Below are 17,710 nucleotides of genomic sequence, written 5' to 3'. Positions count from 1 at the left end.
ACAGCCTGAGCAAAGGCCCTGAGGCTGGAAGGAGCTGGGCAATGACTAGGGGCCCTGGAGAAGGCTGGTGTGGCTGGAGGAAGAGGGGGTGAGAGATCTGCAGGAGCTGGATAGGACACACGAGATTGGGGGGGGGGGGGGCAGAGTGTCAAAAGAAGTTCAAGAGTTTGAGTTTTATTGAGAAGGCACCAGGGAGCCAGGGCAGGGTTCAGAGCTAGGGAGGAATGAGCTCTGACCTACAGCCTAGAAGGCTTGGCTGGCAGCTGGGCCTAGCTCCAAGTCTGAGGGCTCCTTTGGGTGCAGCCAAACCTGAGTCCTCTTGGGATTCCCGTAGAGCAAAAGTGGGCACCAACCCTGAGCTGCAGCCCTGGTGGGGGAAGTGAGGCCAATGCCTTGGGTCACCTCCCGGGGCTGGGCCAAGGCCCAGGGTGAGTCACAGCTGGCCAAGCCAAGGCTGACACACACCTTGGCTTCAGAACAGCAGGCAACAGCCAAAGCCACACAGCATGGCCTCCCTTAGGAGCCACGGGGCAGGGGGGGCGGGGGCACAAAAGCAAAAGGGGTGCCCAGCCTCGCCCCCTCAGACCCCCTCCCAAGTCTTCTCCACACTGTGGCTGTAACTTGGAGCAAAATAAGGGACTTGGCAGTTGGACAGGATTTAGCATCCTTCATCTGTTTCAGCAGTGACAGGAGACCCTACATGTGCCCAAGAAACAGCCTTGAGTAGTCAGGACAGGGATGGCGGAACACGGGCCCCTTAGGAGCTAGTAGGGCGCTGGCCCAGCCAGGGGGTGGGAAGCTGGGAGGCAGAGTGGTTGGGGAAGACCCCAGACAGGCAGCCCAGCAGAGGCCCTGCGGGCAGAGGAAAGGACACTGAGAGTTTGGGTGGAAGGTCCCTGGGGGGGACACGGACTCCTGCAGGAACTAGGTGGTCAAGGATTTTTTTGCCTCCAAAGTTTTCAAGTTGGGGGCCAAGTCTGGGGTTTTGATAAGCACCCCACAACAAAACAAGCCTGCAGGGCTGGGGTGGAAGGCCACCGGGCAGGCAGGGACCCCGGCCTGAGCCACCACTGCAAGCAAGAGAGAGAAAAGTCCCTCACGCCCGTCAAGGCTGGAGCTTGTTGGCTCCTCTTCAGATCACCACTGGTATGCACCCAGGCGGGGGCTGCAGAGTCCCAGAATCCCCAAACCTCCTTGGGCCGCCCCTTCCCTAGAAGTTGGGGCTGCAAGGGTCCTCTTTACCACCATTGTCCACTGCTCCCCAAGCACCTGGCTCGCCCACCTGGGAGATGCACCTGGAACACACCCATCTCACAGCAGAGATGTGAGGGCAGGGACAGGGCTGAGGCCACCCAACTGTGTACCTAAGTCAGCACTTGGTCTCTCAAAGAGTGACACTCTGTCCCCCCAAATCTCCTGTGTTGACAGGCTCCCCCACCTCAGCATCAATGAGTACCCTCATCTTGAAACATCTGCCTGACCTTGGCACAAGGCAAGGTCACGTGGTTAAAAACAGCCCTGAACAGTTCCTGAAGCCTTGCAAAATGGGGGAGGGGGGGGACAGGGACGGGACCTGGAGTCAGAAAGGGCCCTACTCTTGATGGCCAAAGGCCCTTCTTTGTACTCAATTCATCTAAAATGGGCAAAATGACCTTCCCCAGCAGGTCTGGCTGGGTACATCTGCACCAACTCCACCTGGCTCCAGTCATAAGCCCAAGGCACAGGGTTTTAAGATCAAAGGCCAAAACTGGCAGGGGAAGTGGGCAGCCTGGGTTCAAGTCTCTGGAGGTGGAGCCCAGGGTCCAAATGTCCCTGCACAGTCCTCTACACACTGTGATGTCTCCACTTGTTCAACTTCTCTGAACCTTAAGTTCCCTCAAAATGAGAATAGAATGTTGGGAGGAGGTCATGTTTAGGGAAAATATTTGCCAACTCCTGGCTTTTAAGTCCATGTGACCACACCTCTAGGTCAGTGCTGCTCCAACCACCTTCTTCCTGATATGGAGCCCTCAGAGCTCCCTGCCCCACCCCTTCCAACAAGGGATGATCAACCTCTACCCTGAGCACCAACCGCGAGCCCAGCACTGCGTGCAGCTGAACTCATAAGCCTCACATTTTCAGGGACCAAGATCTTCAATTGTTCTGCCCATTTCACAGACAGGGAAAGAGGCCCACAAGGTTAAACATCTGTTTCCTCCTCTCATCTTGGACCGGAAAGACCCACCACCCAAGCTTTCCTCTCCAGAAGGCAAAGGATCTGACCAAACAGAAAAGCTGGATGTTCCCCCCCAACCCGACATCTGCCTGCCCCACTGCGCCTAGGTGGCGCTAGCTGCGCGCCAGATGTGCAGGCCCCTCCCAGAGCCACTCCCCGCGCCCTCCCACTAGGGGAGGAGCCAGGAGGTGGGGGGGAGGGGAGCAGGCCAGGCTCCGCCCAGCCCCTCAGGCCCCGGCGGGGGAAGAAGGAGGCGGACATCGGAGCTGGCGTAACGAGACTTTACTGAAAACAGAAAACCGGGCGAACGAAGGATTACAAACAGGAATGTGGACTCGTAGCAAAACAAAAACAAAAGAACAAAAAGGGCACGGGGGTGTCGGAAGGACAGAAGAGGGTATCGAGAGCGAGGAAAAGGAGTAGTATTTTTTTTCTTCTTCCCATTTCTTTAAAAAACCAACACAAGGAAACACACACGCACACACAACCGTTTGTTCCCGAGTAGAAACATAAATAGGGCAGAATCGAACACTCTGTTCTTCTCTCTTCCAAAGGCAAAAAAAAAAAAAAAAAAAGTAAAAGAAAAGGCAGGCTGGAGGCTGCGCCCCACGGAGCCCCCTTCCGCAGCGCTGTGTACGAAGGGGCTGCCGGGGCGCGGGTTTGTGCAACACGGGGCGGCCGCGCGGGGAACAGAGGCAGCTCGAGGGGGGGGTCATGCGCTCGCCCCCCCAAGGAGCAGGGGGTCCAGCTTGTCGAAGTCCAGGGCGCCCTCTCCGAGTTCTGGGCACCCCCGGGGACAGCGTCCTCTCCAAGTCCTGGGCACCCTGGGGGAGGGGGGTCGCCAGGGCCGCACCCTCTCCAAGTCCGGGGCGCCCACGCCCCCCCCCCGCGAGCCCGTCCCTCAAGGAGGGGGGCCGCGCATGCGCCCCGTGCACGGGCTCAGTACGCGGGCACCTGGTGCTGGGGCAGCAGCTGGCAGCCGCTGTTGACGTGGCTGAGGACTTTCTGCTTGAGCTGCGCCACCTGCTCGCGCAGCAGGCTCGCGGTGGACGCCAGCTCCGTGTTCTGGCTCTTGAGCGTCTTCACTTTTTCCTCCAGGCGCGAGATGCGCTCCAGCTTGCGCTTGCGGCACTTGGAGGCTGCGATGCGGTTGCGCAGCCGCTTGCGCTCCGCCTTGATACGCTCCTGCGTGTCCATGTCGATGGGCGACAGCGGCGGGCTCTCGCCAAAGCTTGGCACGTCGGGCACCGTCTGTGGCTCGTCCTTGAGCGCGGCCAGACGCGGCGGCCCCAGTGCGCCGGGGGGCGGCGGCGGTGGGAAGGGAACGGGCTCCGCGGCGAAGGCGACCGTCGCAGCGCCCCCGGCACCCCCGGCGCCCCCCGCGTAGCTGCTCAGGTTCGCGTAGACGGGTGCCTCCGGCGCGGCCGCGGCCGGGGCCAGCTCGCCTGGGGGTGCGGCGCCCGATGCCGTGCCAGAGGGTCCTCCTGCGGCGGCCGCAGCAGCGGCGGCCGCACCCGCGCCAAGCTGGTTCTGCTTGTGCAAATCCTCCAAGGCCTTGACAAAGCCCTCGGCGAACTCCTGCTCCTCGCTGGCCGCCACCTTGGGGTAGAGGAACTGCGTGCTCGTCGGCGTGGTGGTGACCAGCCCGTTGGACTGGATGATGAGGCGCTCGAGCTCAGGAGAGGCGAGCTTGAGCAGCCCCAGGTCGGGCGACGATAGCAGGCCGTCGGGGGGCGCCGCGCTGGGGGCGCCGTCTGCGCGCAAGGGGGCCGGAGGTGGCGCCGCCGCCGGCTTGAGCGCCGCCGCCACCTGCTCGCTCAGGCTCAGCGTCAGCGCGTCCTTCTTCATCATGCTGCCGGCCGCCGCCGTCGGGGGCGCCCCGGGGAACAAGCGGCCCGGGGACGCGAAGTTGCCGCCGCTGCTACTGGCGCCGCCGCCCAGGCCGCTCAGCGCCTCATCGCCGTAGAAGGGTGTTTCCATCCTCCGCCTCCCCCGCCGCGCCGGCCCGGGGGGGAGTGGCCGCGGCCTCCCGGGGGGCCCGCGCCCCCCCGTCCGCTCGGCCCTGCGCCCGCCCCGGCCGAGGCCGCTGCGCCCGGCCCTCCGCTGGCGGCGGCTCCTGCGCCGCGCCGTTTGGGCGCCCCCTTATAGCCTCGGCCCGGCGCGATGAGCTCACCGCCCCTGCTCGCCATTGGGTACGGGTGACGTCGCTCATTTGCATTAAGGGGCGGGGTCAAGGTGTCTGCACCACCCCGGCCGCCGTTGTCCCGGCGACGCGCGGTAAACGGCATAACAGCGCGCTGCCTTGTGGGTTGACGTCATGGGGGCGGGCCGCACGCTCAGGCCCGGTCACCCCGCCCTGGGAGCCCTGTGTACGACCGATGCCCCCAGCGCCGCCTCCCGCCAAGGCACGTCCCGGGTGGCGTGATGGGCCCGGCCAGCAGACACCAGCCCGCGGGGCCCCCGCCCTCTCCGAGGCCCCGCCCCGCGTCCGCGCGTGGGGCCCCAGCCAGGCGGAGGCGGGGGTGGTACCGGCCTCCTGGGACCGGAGGGGGATGGGATCCCGGTGGATAAATAAGTCCTTGGCGCCTCCAGCTCACTGCGCCCACGGCCTTTCCTTCCTTCTGGAGAGGTTTAGAGCGGGCTGGGGGCTTACTGCGGGTGGGGGCAGGTCCTTTTCTTCATTCCGTCCACACCGGCTGTTCCCCCCACCCCACCCCCGGAAAGATGGGGAAGGGAAGAGGAGGGTAGCCAGAAGTTTCTGGAAGTGCTTCCGACCTTATTTATTTATTTTTTCCACTTCGTGGAATCAGTAGATAAGTCGGACTTCTTGCCTCTACAGGTGGCAAGCTGAGGCTCAGCAAGGTGGGAGTGACCTGCCAGCCCAGAGGTAGTTAGGAATCATGGCAGGGCCTGGGCTGTGACCCCGTCCGGAGTGTTTCTCCGCCAGCAGAGTCCTGGAACCTGGGAGTCCGGGCACCAGGGCTCCTGCTTCCCTCAGCCGCCCACGTTTTTAACCTTGAGTCTGCCAGGGCCTGATGTGGGTCCTTGGGCAGGTTTCCCGACTCCAGAGGCTGAGCTGATGAGGCAGGAATCCCAGCTAGTAATTATTACCTGCTTATTAGTAGATCATGGCTGTTAGGGCTTAATGGGCCACCATTAAGGCTCCCTGGGAAAAGGGCTGTAGGGGAGGTGGGAAGGACGGCCCCACCTATGCTCCAGATATCCTGGAAACATCTGGATCTGACAAACTTGCAGTTCACACAATCCCTCAGGCTCCCCGCCCACCCCTCAGCCCCTCCAGCCCTCTCTGTATCTCCCAGTTGCTGGGCCCAGCCCCTTCCCACCTCAGGTTCTTTACAAACTTCGGTGCTGGTGGCCTCTCCCTGATCACACCCCTACCACCCCTCCTCCTGCAAATGTGTGTCCTCAGGGAATCCCCCTCCCCTTTATTCCCATTGTAGCCTTGAAATCATCCAGAATGAAGAGATGGCCAGACATCCCCTCCAGGACCTCTCAGATAGGATTGCTGTGCTTCCCCGAACCTCCCCCGAGAGGCTGTGACCCCCAGTGAAAGGAGACCCAGCCCCTGCCCCTGGCCTCCAGACATCCCTGTCCAGGGGCCTCAGTCTGAGCCTCTGGTAGTGGGACTAGATTGAAAGAGACGGTGGTGTTTCTCTAAGAGTCTGGATTGAGTAGGAGGCAAGGAGGTGTAGTCCTGACCTTGGCAGGTGGGGGGATGAACTGTGGGCCAAGCCAGCCTGGGCCAAGTGACCCTTCTCAAGGCAAGTAGGCCTTCATAGGCCAAAGTGTTGTCTTGGTGAGCCTCGGTTCCAGCCTTAAGAAAAAGGAGTGAATAAGCTTACTTACCACATGGACTGTTTTTTAGGGAGGATTTGAAGAAATAGTAAGGATTCAATAACTGTTTTGCTTCATTATTACTTGGCCAAACTGAACTGCAGTCATTTGGTTTTGTGATCTCTCAGCTTGGACTGCCCTTACAGAGCTTCTTGGCAAACTCCTTCCTACTCAGCCTTCAAAACCTACCTCCACTGCCTCCTCTCAAGAAGCCTTTCCTAATCATGCCTCCTAGGAGTCCCCTTAGACTCCCTAAGGTTGGCTAAACCCTAAACCCGTCCTCTCTCTGCAGCAAACCTTGTCTTTCCCAGACAGGGAGAGGGGAGGTCGCGGCCTCAGTATAGAGAACTGCCCTGGGCAGCCAGCCTGTCTATCCCCCCTCTGTGGGTTCCTCTGCCTGAGTTGCTGTTCCCTCTGCCCAATCCCCTTCCCTGCCCTCTTCTTCCTCCCAGCTAGGGAGTCCTCCAAGATATTCCATTCTCATCCCTCCATTTGTCCCAAACTTGATCCCATAAAGTTGAGGAACAGCTATCTTGTCCAGCTTTAGTCCTCCCAGACTGGGGGTCCCTCAGAGACAGGGATTTCCTGAGACAAGGTGGGAGTGCGCTTAATCCATGCAGTGAACTAGGGATAACTCACTTATTCCACATGCACTGGCTTGGACACACATTGAGACAAACCTCCATACCCTCCACTCACCCAGACTAACAGGAATATAAGTGCAGCCTTTGGGAGAATAAATGGTGGCCTCGTTGGTAAAGCAGAGGATGTCTTAGAGTGTGTTAGTGTGTGAGGGGCACCCTAGAAGATGATGCTGAAAGAGAAGTTGGAGCAAATAACCAAGTAATGGGGAAATCAGTGTCCCAGGCAGTAGGTTCAGCAAGTGCAAAGGCCCTGGGGCAAGGACCAGCATTTCGCATTGATGGAGAGCTGGGGGGCAGCAAGTCTGGATTAAATTGGCAGCCACAGAGCCAAAGTGGAAAAGAGATGGTGAGGCTTTCACCAAACACCAAGTGGTATTTGTCCCAAAATCAGTGGGGTCCCAGATGAGGCTGGAGGAAGGGACATTAACCAGGCTCAGCCCTGGACTCCATATTTTCACTTTTATCTTCCCAGCAAATCGTGAGATTTTAATCGGATTTCCCAGAGCAGTGCCTGCGGAGGACTGGCGACCTGACCTGCCTGGGCTCCCCCAGCCAGGGCTGGAGAGGGACCTGGCCTTCCAGACACTGAGTCTGATGTGCCCTCCCCCTTCTGTCTGGCCAGCCCAGGTTCTGACCTCTGCGCCGCCCAGTACTAAGACACCGACTTTCTGGTTTAGAGTGATCTGCCACTGGGCTGAATTTTCAGTCTTTATTCAACACCCAGGGACCTACCATCGACTTGATAAAACAGAAAGTCCCCGGGAGAGGAAAGAATAGGAGTTAGAGGAGCAGAAGGGGGATAAGGCGAGGGGGCCTCCTGGGGGCGGGGCTTGCTGGGGATGGTCCCCCAGAGCTCAGGACCCTGCAGGGCTGGGACAGGGTAACTCTGCCCTGAAAACAAACTGGCTAGTGGGGGCAGGGCTTGGGGGCGGAGAACAGTCCCCCAGGTGGCAGGATCCCGCGGGGTGGCTGGGGGAGGGGCCGCGGCCTGGGGCTGGGGGCGCGTCTGGCCTCGGCGCATTCCTGAGGATCAGGTTACCGCGGAGGGCTGCGGCTCCCCCCTCGCCACTGCCCCGCTTCCGCCCTCCCCTGGAGCCGCAACCGCCGTCCTGTCCCGTCCCTGTGCAGGTGTTTGACTAGCCCTATGGAGGGGACCCAGCTTCTGTCCTTTGGGTGGCACCGGCTCCTTCAGCCTCAGAAGGCCATATTACAAATAAGGCAGCGGGCGCAACAGGCCCCTGGACATTGATTGAACCTGGCACATCCCGCATTGATGACAACAGAGTCCAGTTGTCCCTGAGACTGGTGCCCCCAGCCTCCTCAAAGGTCTCAAGGAGTGGCGCAGATCAGTGTTTGTGAAGGGACTGAAGGACTCCAGCCTTAGGTCTCTAGCACCTGAAGGAAAGAGCTCCTAGGAGCAGTGCCTGCATTCCCCCAGCGTGCACTGAATGTGCACCTGCTGTATGCACCAGTGGAGTTAGGTCCTTTCACAGGTTCAGATGTTGGGGTCCAGCAGGTGTGTGTAGGTGTTGGTCAGAAGATCAGGAATCCACTGTTACTAGATCACCTTGAGGAGGCGCTTGGATTTGGGTTGGGGGCATCATGGTTGGCTCATTGGACAGTCCCTGGTGCGCCTGCGCTGGGCATGCTGGGCCCAGCTCTTCAGCCCCCAGCCCTCCTAGAGCTGAGGGGGGAGTTACAGGAAGTAAGTCATAGCCAAGAAGCACCCTTTAGGGCCATGTCACTCTCTACCCCCTTTTCTGTTTCTATTTCAATATATTTCAAAAGGGGATCTTCGTGTCACCACCAGGAATGGAAAATCGTTTTCTCTTGCCATAAATAGAAGGAAGCTGAAAAAAAACAAACCGAGGAGCCCCGGCATTCTGTCCCAGGGACACTTGGGCCTAGGCCTGGCTGTCTGAGTGGCATTCAAGGAGGCAGGCCGTCCAGGAAGGTGAGAACATAGCCAGAGAGGCCTGCTCAGTGGCCCCAGCACACCCGAGGTCCTCACAGTGTCTGACTAGTTGACATTGGAACTCAGGAGTTGGGGGAGCACTCTGGTGATCTACTACCGTGGGCCTGGCCTGCGTCACTGCGCAGGCTCCTATGGATGGCTCAGAGAGGTGCAGACCCCTTTCCAGCTGAGACTGAAGTGACAGGCTGCTGCCTCTGGGGACCTTGCCGGGCCTCTCTGGGGAGGATTCAGGTTAGCTTAGTAAAATGGAAGATCCCACCTCTGGTCTTGGGGCTGTCCCCACCCACATATCTGTGAGCCACTGAGTCCTTCCCAGACAACCTGTGGTTTGTGAGTGTACAGAGTGAATGAAGGAGGAGGTAACAGGCCGGCACCCAGCAGCAGGAGGGAATGAATGAACGGATGAGCAAGTGTATCCCTGCTGTCAAACTGGGAACCGTCTTCCAGACATTGTTCCCTTGGAGGGACGTTTGTCCCCAGCAGAGAAACTGAGGCTCTGAGCAAAGTGTGCCTTCAATCTCTGGAGCGCAGAGGAATCCAGTCCCCTCTACCCCGGCCCAGGGAAGACCATGGCAGCAGGACAGGGATGCATCCCAGCGGTGGCGTAGGCGCGGGAGAGCAGAAGGGGAAGATAGGGTGGAAGGCTCTGGGACCCAGCTGGGAGGACACCGAGGAATCCAAACAGACAACAGGTCGCTTAAGAAGGGTCTCAAGGAAGAAGCAGATTTGCCATCCGTCAGCCCAAGCGCGTGGGGCATCTAGTGCCAGTCTTCTACCAAATATATGGTCATCATGGAGGGACCCCGTCCCCGACCCAAGGCAGGTTCCCTGAACTCCCAGGCCGTCACCCCCTCCTCCCTCTCCGCCGCCGCCGCTCCCCGGGAGGAAGTGGCGAGAATGCGGGGGAGGGCCCGAGTCTCACTTCCCCTGGGGCAGGGCGGGGCCTGCGGGGGTCCTCTCCCCGGCAGCGAGACAGTCCCCGCCACCGCATGGGGTGGGGGCAGGGATCCGCCAGAGCTGGGGCCCGGGCTTTCGGCCCCTCTCTAGGTGACGTCCCTAAGTTCCCTGGACTTTGTTGGTTCTCATCTGAAAAATGGGAAGAAACTGACCTTGAAACAGCAAGTGGCTGAGGAGGGGCCCCACCCCGGGCCCGGGAGATCCAGCCAGACGCGGTCACGCCCAGCCTCGGAGGGGTCAGGGCCCAGTAAACACGGGCTTGACCTGGGACTGGAGCCGCATTCCAGGCGAAGGGAACAGCCCGGGCTAAGGGCCTGTCCACCAGGTCCGCCCAGGACACTCCGACGTCGGGGCCCAGCCTGGACCCTCTCCGGGCAGGGAGGAGTGGAGGGAGAAAGGACCCTGGGGGTCTCGTGTGGCAGCGGAAGAGTTAACCACTCTGGGCTGCCGGACCCCGCGGGGAGGGGGGCTGGTGGCGTCAGCGCGACGTCAGGGCCCGGCGAAGACGCGGACGTTTGGGCCTCGGGGCCGCAACCCACGCGGCGCAGGAGACCCACAGCGAGAGTCGGGGGCAGTGTGTCCTCCAGCGCTGTCGTGCGCGCCACGCAGAGGGGAGCCCGAGGCACCAGGAGGGGCCCTGCTTGACTGGTACTCAAGCCCGGGCTGCAGGCCACCTGGTCCCCTCCGCCGCCTCCTGTTCCCCCAGCTCCGGGGGCTGGAGGACCGTGGGGGCGGGTACGTGGGTTTGGGGTTTGCTTTCCAGTGCGCAGGCACATCCCTGCAAAACCGCCCAAATAAACGTTTGCCCCCAGCCGCGTCCTGGCCAGTGGCCAGGCTGCGTGAGCCTCAGTTTCCCCAGAACAACTGGGGGGTCAAGTGACGCCAGCCGCCGGCGCTCCGCTCGGCCGCCGAGAGGGGATGGCAGAGAACCGAGTGGCAGAGGCTTAAGTGGGGGGAAGCAGCCAGCCGAGACTCGAATCCAGGGTGGGTTCCAGGCTCCCGGCCTCGCCTCCCCCCCCTCCCCTCCAGCGGCCTCCGCCCCGCCTCGCCCCTCCCCGCGCCTCCCCCTCCAGCCTCCCCCTCCCTCCCTTCCTCCCACCCTCCCTGCCCGGGCTGCTAATTAAATGCAGGGCTGGGGGGAGGGGACTGCGCGCAGTTAACCCCTTCCCTGGTTAACCCCTTTCCCGCCGGCGCCCTGGAGGGGACTCTGAGCAGGGGAGGGGACTGGCTTTGGGCCGCTGGAATTTCCCCTTCCCCCCCAGGGCGCCCTTCTGGCCCTCGGCCAAGACCTGGGATAAATGAGCAGAAGGGTCGAGGCCAAGGCCCCACCGAGCTCTGCAGGGCTGGGCTAGCTAGACCCCCTGATGGGAGCCCCACAGCACAGTGACAGCCAGATAGGACAGCTAGTTAGTGACCCGGGGAGATAAGGAGATAGGAAATGAAGGAGATGGAGGAGAGAGGGGGACTAGGAGGGAGGAAAATTGTAGGAGCCAGAGAAAGAGAGGCCCGGAGTGCCAGGAGAAAGCAGGTGAGAGGCGACAAGGGCCAGCGGGGGACAGGACTGGGAGGGCTGGGGCTCAGGGGTGACCCAGCCTCTGCTTAGCATGTATGAAGCCCGAATTCAATCCCCGGACCAAGACACAAACAAAATGAGACACATGATTGTTTTTTAACCAGATCCATGTTTTGCGAAGGGACCACAGCCCTCGGCCGAGGACATGACACCACCCCTTAGCAAAAAGAGGTGACCCTATAAATACTTCTCTATGGCCAAGGTAAAGGGACTTAGCCAGGGCAGCACGCCAGGGCTGGTGGGGACTCGGTGACTCCAGATGGTCAGTGGGAGGTGGAGGCCCCAGTGTGGCCTGGAGGCATGGGGCAGGTGCCCTGGAGGTGACTCCAGCTCTGGGGCTTGGCCGCCTGGCCTGATTTGATCCCTGATTGCTGGTGTCTGATGGGGTCTTGTGGCCCCAATGGAGGGTCAACCCTGCCCAGGGAGCTATCGGTCTCCCCAAGTCCTTGCCCTGTTCCTCCAGCTCTGGGTCATGTTGGAGGGGCCAGACACGGGCACATCACCGCCTGGTTGCCCTATCCCCCGAGAGGGAGGGGAAGAGTTTGGGGAGGGGATTCAGAGAGTCCTTGAGGTCAGCAGAGAGGGTACCTGGAAGACACCAGAGGGAAGCAGGTTGTGGAGCTGGAAGAGCTTGTGCAAAGGCCCTGGAGTAGGGATTTGCAAAGTGTTGGAGGATTATCAAGGAGGGGTCCTGGAGTCAGTCAGGTGAGCAGCGAGGAGAGGAGATGGGGTCACAGGGGTACCCCAATCCTCTACAGCCGGTAGAGGGAAGTTCAAGTCCTTGCCATCCCAGGTGGAGCCCGGTTTCCCTCCCTGCCTCAGTTTCCCCATGAGCATCCATGCCCCAGAGGAGACAGGGGAGGCTCAGGTCTGGGGATAGCTGTGTCCCCCCCCCCTGCCTCTCCACACCTACTGTGGCTCCTTACTGAGGCCCCTCTCCCCTTCGCCCCCCAACTGTAGCCGCTTCTTCATATCTAGTAAGCAGACCTTGTCCTCATCTGGGGACCCCACCCTGTCCACTCCCAGGAGATGGAGGGGCTGCGGAGGGGGTGGGAGGGCAGCATGTGGCCCCAGGCTGCCGGGAACCTGGGCCCAGAGCTCTAGGTCCTTGCTTCCCCTGCCCCCGCCAGGAGGCGGCTGTGGTGGTGGCTGCAGTGAGGGGGTGTGCCCAGGAGCACCCAGCAGGCCCAGTTGCCATGGTGACACTGACTCAGCGGCAGAGGCAGTAGCAGCATCTGGTACCCGCCGGCCGCCCCTGCCTGGCCTGTGCGCAGCACCTGCTCTGCCCGCCCCGCAGCCTCCACCCAGATCTTGTGAGGCTACAGTGGAGGGCTGGGCCCCCGGAGGCTGGCTTTGCTGTCCCTCCACCCATCACTGCACAGGCCCCTGACCAGGCTCCTGCTGCACGGTGGGTGGGAAATGCTGCTTCTCAGGGCCACGACCTCGGCACCGAGTCTTCCTCCACCGTCCATTCATCTACCCACCTGCTCATCCATCCACCCGCCCAGCCCATCCGCCCGTCCATTTGTCCATCCACATCCACTCATCTGTCCATCCCTCTGTTTACCCTTTCATCCAACATCTATAGAGTGCCTACTGTATGCCCACACTGTTCTGGGTGCAGGGTGGTGGCCTGTGCTAGTGAAGTCAGAGTACCGCAGAGGGGTCTGGGGTGGGCTGCAAGACGCGGCTGAAGCCTTCGTGGCCATTGGGGCCCAGATCTCAAGAAGCTAAGTCCCCATCTCTTCCTTGGGCTCCCAGTCTCTCTCCCTCTCTCTTCCTGAGTCTCAGTCTCCCTCTTTCCCCACCTCAGAGTACATCTTAGATTCTTTTCCACAGCCTGCAGGCCCCATCTGTCCCTCTCCTCCCCCTCCCCCCAACTTGTCCTACTTCCAGCCACATCAGCTTCTGCCTACCTCAGGGCCTTTGCACGTCCCACTGCCTGGAAGATCCTTTGGTTCTTCACCTGGCATTTATGGTATTTCATTCTTGCTTTCCCTATTTTCTGTCTCTACTCCATCTTTAGAGTATAAAAGCCTAGGAGATGGCCTGTTTCCTTTTTGGCTTGTACCCTTATTTCCCCAAAGAAAAACTGTGCAAATGAGCATTTCATAGTGTATGACTTTAGAGCTGGGGGTGGGGATTAAGCGCTTGAACTGCACCTAACCCTCAACGTACACTCCCATCCAAACAGCCTGAACTGTCCCTCAGCAAATGAAGGGTAAACACACGTGATCTGGGGCTGGGGGGCAGCACAGTGGCACAGCGCTTGCCTTGTGGGTGCGAGGCCCTGGGTTCCATCCCCAGCACCGTAAAAACGAAAGGCAAAACTGTGGCCTGTCCTTGTAACAGAATATAGTTCAGCCACAAGGAGGAATGAAACCGGGCACCGTGGCGCACGGCTGTCTCAAAACTAAGAACTAAGACAGGGCTGGGGATGTGGCTCCATGGCAAAATGCCCCTGGGTTCAAAGAAGGAGGAATGGAGCCCTGGCCCATGCTATAGTGTGGCTGGAACCCAAAAGTGTCGAAAAATTGGAGGCTTGGGGTGTGGCTCCATGGTAGCGTGCTTGCTAAGTTCCCTCCCCAGCACCAAAAAAAAAAAAAAAAAAAAGCTAATTTCATGTTGAGACTCTTAACTTCGGTTTTTACAAACAGGAACATTACATTTGAGATTAAAACTAAGGAAATCTTGCCACGGTGGCACACACCTGTAAACCCAGCAACCGGAGAGGCTAAGGCAACTAGCCAGACCCTGTCCTCAGGTAAAAACAACATAACAATGGCTGGGGATGGAGCTGGGGGAAGAGCACCCTTGGGCTCAGTCCCCAGTACTGGGAGAAGGGAGGTGCATTCCTGCACCTGGGATCCAGCGGCTCCAGAGGCTGAGGCAGGAGGATCTCGAACTCAAGGCCAGCCTCAGCAACTCAGTGAGACTCTCTCTAAATAATATAAAAAAGGGCTGGGGGTGTGGCTCAGTGGCTGAGTGCCCCTGGGTTCCATCCCTGGTACCAAAGGGAGGGGAAAAAAGCGTGAAATGTGTGGGTTCAGGGACCTGGCTCTGTCACCTGCCCAGGGAGGAGTGAGAAGGGAGGCCGTCTTGGGGCACCTGCCACCGGCTTCCTCTGTCACCACCACTTGCTGCCTTTCCACCACAGCTTGGGGCACCTGCTCCTGGGTCTGCACCTGCCGCACTCTCCAGCCGGTGGCCTCAGAGGACTGAGACCCTGGGTCCCCACTGATGGGCTGAAAGGCAGAAAGACCCTAGCCCTGGCCCCTGCCTCACCTCCTTCTGGTCTCCAGGAAGCTGAAGTGCTTGTGGTTGGCCACTCTTTGAGGCCACAGGGGCTACTGAGTGTGACCAGGAGGTTGATGATGGTGAGGCCATTGGAAGTCATGGAGGGGACTGTCCACCCACCCAGGGGAAGGAAAGGACCCCGATCTACGTGGGGTCTCATGGTCAGTGGGTGGGCAAAGGGGTGGAGATCAGTCCAGCTGGGGACCTGCTTCAGGTCATCTTGGGAATACAAACAGAACATTTTTCTTTTTTTTTTTTTTTTTGTACTGGGGATCAAACCCAGGTCACTAGCCCACTGACCGCATCCTCAGCCTTCTTATTATTTTTTTTGAGACAGGGTCTCACTGAGTTGCTTAGGGCTTTAATAAGTGGCTGAGGCTGGCTTTGAACCCTCGATCCTCCTGCTCAGCCTCCTGCGCCCTGGGATCACAGGTGAGGGACACTGGACCTGGTACTATTTTTCAATGCTTAAGGAAGAACTCTTGAGCAGTACAGGTCTCCCTGGACAAGGTCACTGAGGCCAGGCCTTCTCTCCCCAAAAAGACTTCTGGGGTCTCAGAAAGGCCCGGTTGACAGGGCCCTGGGAAGTGTCTGAGTAGCTCCACAGCAGCATGGAGACAGGGAGGCCAGGGCTCCTTCTGTTTGCTGGGGACATTCCATGGGCCGAGGGGCGTGGCGTGAAAGGTCCTGGCCCATGTGGTTCAGAAGAGGGAATGGGGAGGGGAAGACACTCAGGACGCAGAGATTATTTTTAGGCATTGAACGCAGCCCTGAAATATTTCCACGGCCACTCCCCAGAGCAAGCCAGGGTGACTATTTCGGTGCCTGGTTCCAGTGGAGGCGGGGCAGGGGTGAGTCACTGTGTGGCCAGAGGCTGGGCCAGGCCCGGAGGGTGTTCTCAAGGCAGAATCCTGGGCCTGCAAGGAGAATGCTCACTGGTCCAGGGTCAGGCTTCTGGTCACAAAGGACAGTGACCTGGCTATTGCTTCCAGCCAGGGCTGGACCAGCAGGGAAACCACCTTGGACAAGAAGAACCTCTCACCAACCCCACAGCATCAGAACCAAGAATGTGTGGACACACTGCAGGTGTTCTCAAGTTGCCAGAGTGTTTCCTGCATTGATTGAACACTTGCTGTATACCAGGCTGGTCCTAGGGTGGTTACCAGCATCTGTCCTGTGGGGGAAGCTGTGGCCCCTGATGACCAGGGAGGAAACCACGGCACGTGGGTCACACCTGCCAGGCACCGTGAGCCTCTCTGATGCTGGAGCCAGGAGAGTGATTTCTTTAATTTAGTTTTTGTGGCCCTGGATGGAGCCCAGGGCCTCCTTCGTGCTGGGCCAGCGCTCCACTCCCGAGCTCCACCCCCAGCCCAGGGGAATGCATTTTAGGCAGGAGCAGATCTCTGACCTCACCTGCCCGACCCAGCCACTTCTGGACTCCTCATTTTGGGCCTGACACGCCTAAGTCAGAAGAGGTCACCCGGGTGCTCTGAATTCAAGAGGCAACAGAGGGAGGAGCTCTGGGGCGGCTGCAGAGGGAGCGGAGTGGGCTGTGTGATGCAGGGCAGGTTGCTCACCCTGTCTGTGCCTGGGCTGAGTGGCGATGCCTCCCCGGGGTGGGTTCCAGAGCTGCTCAGCCCATCCTTGGGGAGAGATAAACACTGGCTGCTGTGGGCACCCGCTTCTGTCCCTGGAGCCTGTTTCTCTCTGTGAGGACCCTCGGAGGTGCCAGTTGAAGTGGCTTTGTAAACCCACAGGGACCAGCAGGGTTGAGGCGGGGGCTGAGTGGCTCTGCTCCTCATCCTCAGTCCCCGCTCATGCCCAGACCACATCTTACTCCACGCCCACCGGAGGGGCCACGGCAGCCCAGGGCTTCCCATGCTTGGGGCTTGGTATGACTGTGAGGCCCCCTCAGAGGCCTCTCCTCTGGTCTGGGGAAGGAGGTCCCTCCCCAGCGTGCTGGACCCCATGGACCTCTGTCCTGCACCCTGGGTTGAGCCCCTGGCCTTGCCTGCTCTGGCCTCTTGATTTCTTGCCTCCAGCTGTTCTGGAAGGTTCCTTTGTCACTCAGGGCCTGCGTCTTCCCCATTTCCTGTCCCTCTTGCTTTGCTCCCATCTTTGGGGAACAGGGCCTTTGCACAGTCGTTCCTTGTCTGGAAGTCCTTCTCCCAGACGGTTGGCTCCCTGGCCTCACTCAAGCCTTCCCTGGTCACCTGTGCAGCCGCCACCCTCCTCCGGGGCCTCAGTTTCCTCTTCCCCCAGCAGCTGGTGTGCCTGCGGCTGGCCCACTGTGGAAGGGGAGGGCTTCAGGGCGGGGGCCCTGCCGTGCTGCCAGTGCATGGAGACAGGGCGGATGCCCCAGGTCCCCCTGGCGCCTGCCGTGGTCATCAGGCTGAGTTGGTGCTGGGTTTACCTCCACCACCTCTGTCCTCAGGGAGGGATGGCAGGGCACATTCACTGCCATGCCAGGATGCGCTGGGCCCAGGTCCAGCCACAGGGGCAGGGGCAGGGGAGGCGATGCGGGGGCAGGGGCTCTGGGCAGCATGGTAGCCCAGCAGAGCCCTGATGTCTGCTGTGGCCAGGTAAGGGAGTGGCAGGGGACACTTCCTACTGCTGCCCTGGGAGCCACAGTCTCTGCACGTGTCCCTGAAACAGGCTGTGCCTCCTAGTGCGCAGGGGGTGGGGGTGGCCCTGCCCAGCTCAGCCCCCGGCTGAGTCACGCTGTGCTGCAGCGAGGGCGTGTGCGTGGGCCTCTCTGCCAGAAAGCCAGCGCCAGGGAGAAGGTCCTGGGGGCGGATGAGAACCCCGCACAGGAGGGGCCCCTCGCTGGCCAGGTGACAGGGTGCAGACCCGGGCCCCATGGACCAGCAGGAGCCCAGGAAGACGCGGAAGGTCTAGGTCAGGAGCTGGGCTGGTGCTTTTGGTTTCTCTTTGTGCAGAGGCCGAGGCTCGTCCTCTAAAACCAACCAGGAAGAGACAGAAATCTGGGCTGTGCTGACACCAGGCCCGGAGGGGGCAGCCCTGGAGGCCCGTCTGCAGCACCTCAGGAGGGGAGGCGAAGGCCGCTGGGGCAGGCCAGGGCACTGTGCTCGCGTCACAGGCGAGAGGGGAACTGGGCTGGGAGCCCGGAGCTGCCTGGCTGGAAAGGTCAGAGCGGCTCCGCGTCTGGCTACGCAGGCGAGAAGCCGCGATTA

General features: G+C 60.4%; 1 protein-coding gene across 1 annotated transcript; it reads right to left on the bottom strand.

Annotated features, from left to right (window-relative positions):
- Window positions 1–2,482: 2,482 nt before the first annotated feature.
- Window positions 2,483–4,276, bottom strand: Jund (JunD proto-oncogene, AP-1 transcription factor subunit). The gene has a single exon (XM_026389788.2). It carries the CDS (start codon window positions 4,193–4,195, stop codon window positions 3,155–3,157), a length of 1,041 nt encoding a protein of 346 aa, XP_026245573.1. The 5' UTR covers window positions 4,196–4,276; the 3' UTR covers window positions 2,483–3,154.
- Window positions 4,277–17,710: the final 13,434 nt, after the last annotated feature.

The sequence above is a fragment of the Urocitellus parryii genome, chromosome 3 (assembly GCF_045843805.1).
Source record: "Urocitellus parryii isolate mUroPar1 chromosome 3, mUroPar1.hap1, whole genome shotgun sequence".
Classification (NCBI taxonomy): Eukaryota; Metazoa; Chordata; class Mammalia; order Rodentia; family Sciuridae; genus Urocitellus; species Urocitellus parryii.
This window is presented reverse-complemented; position numbering and strand designations above follow the sequence as displayed.

Bases quoted from the DNA above. Each gene is read 5' to 3' on its own strand.
- Jund (XM_026389788.2), bottom strand. From the start codon at position 4,195: ATGGAAACACCCTTCTACGGCGATGAGGCGCTGAGCGGCCTGGGCGGC.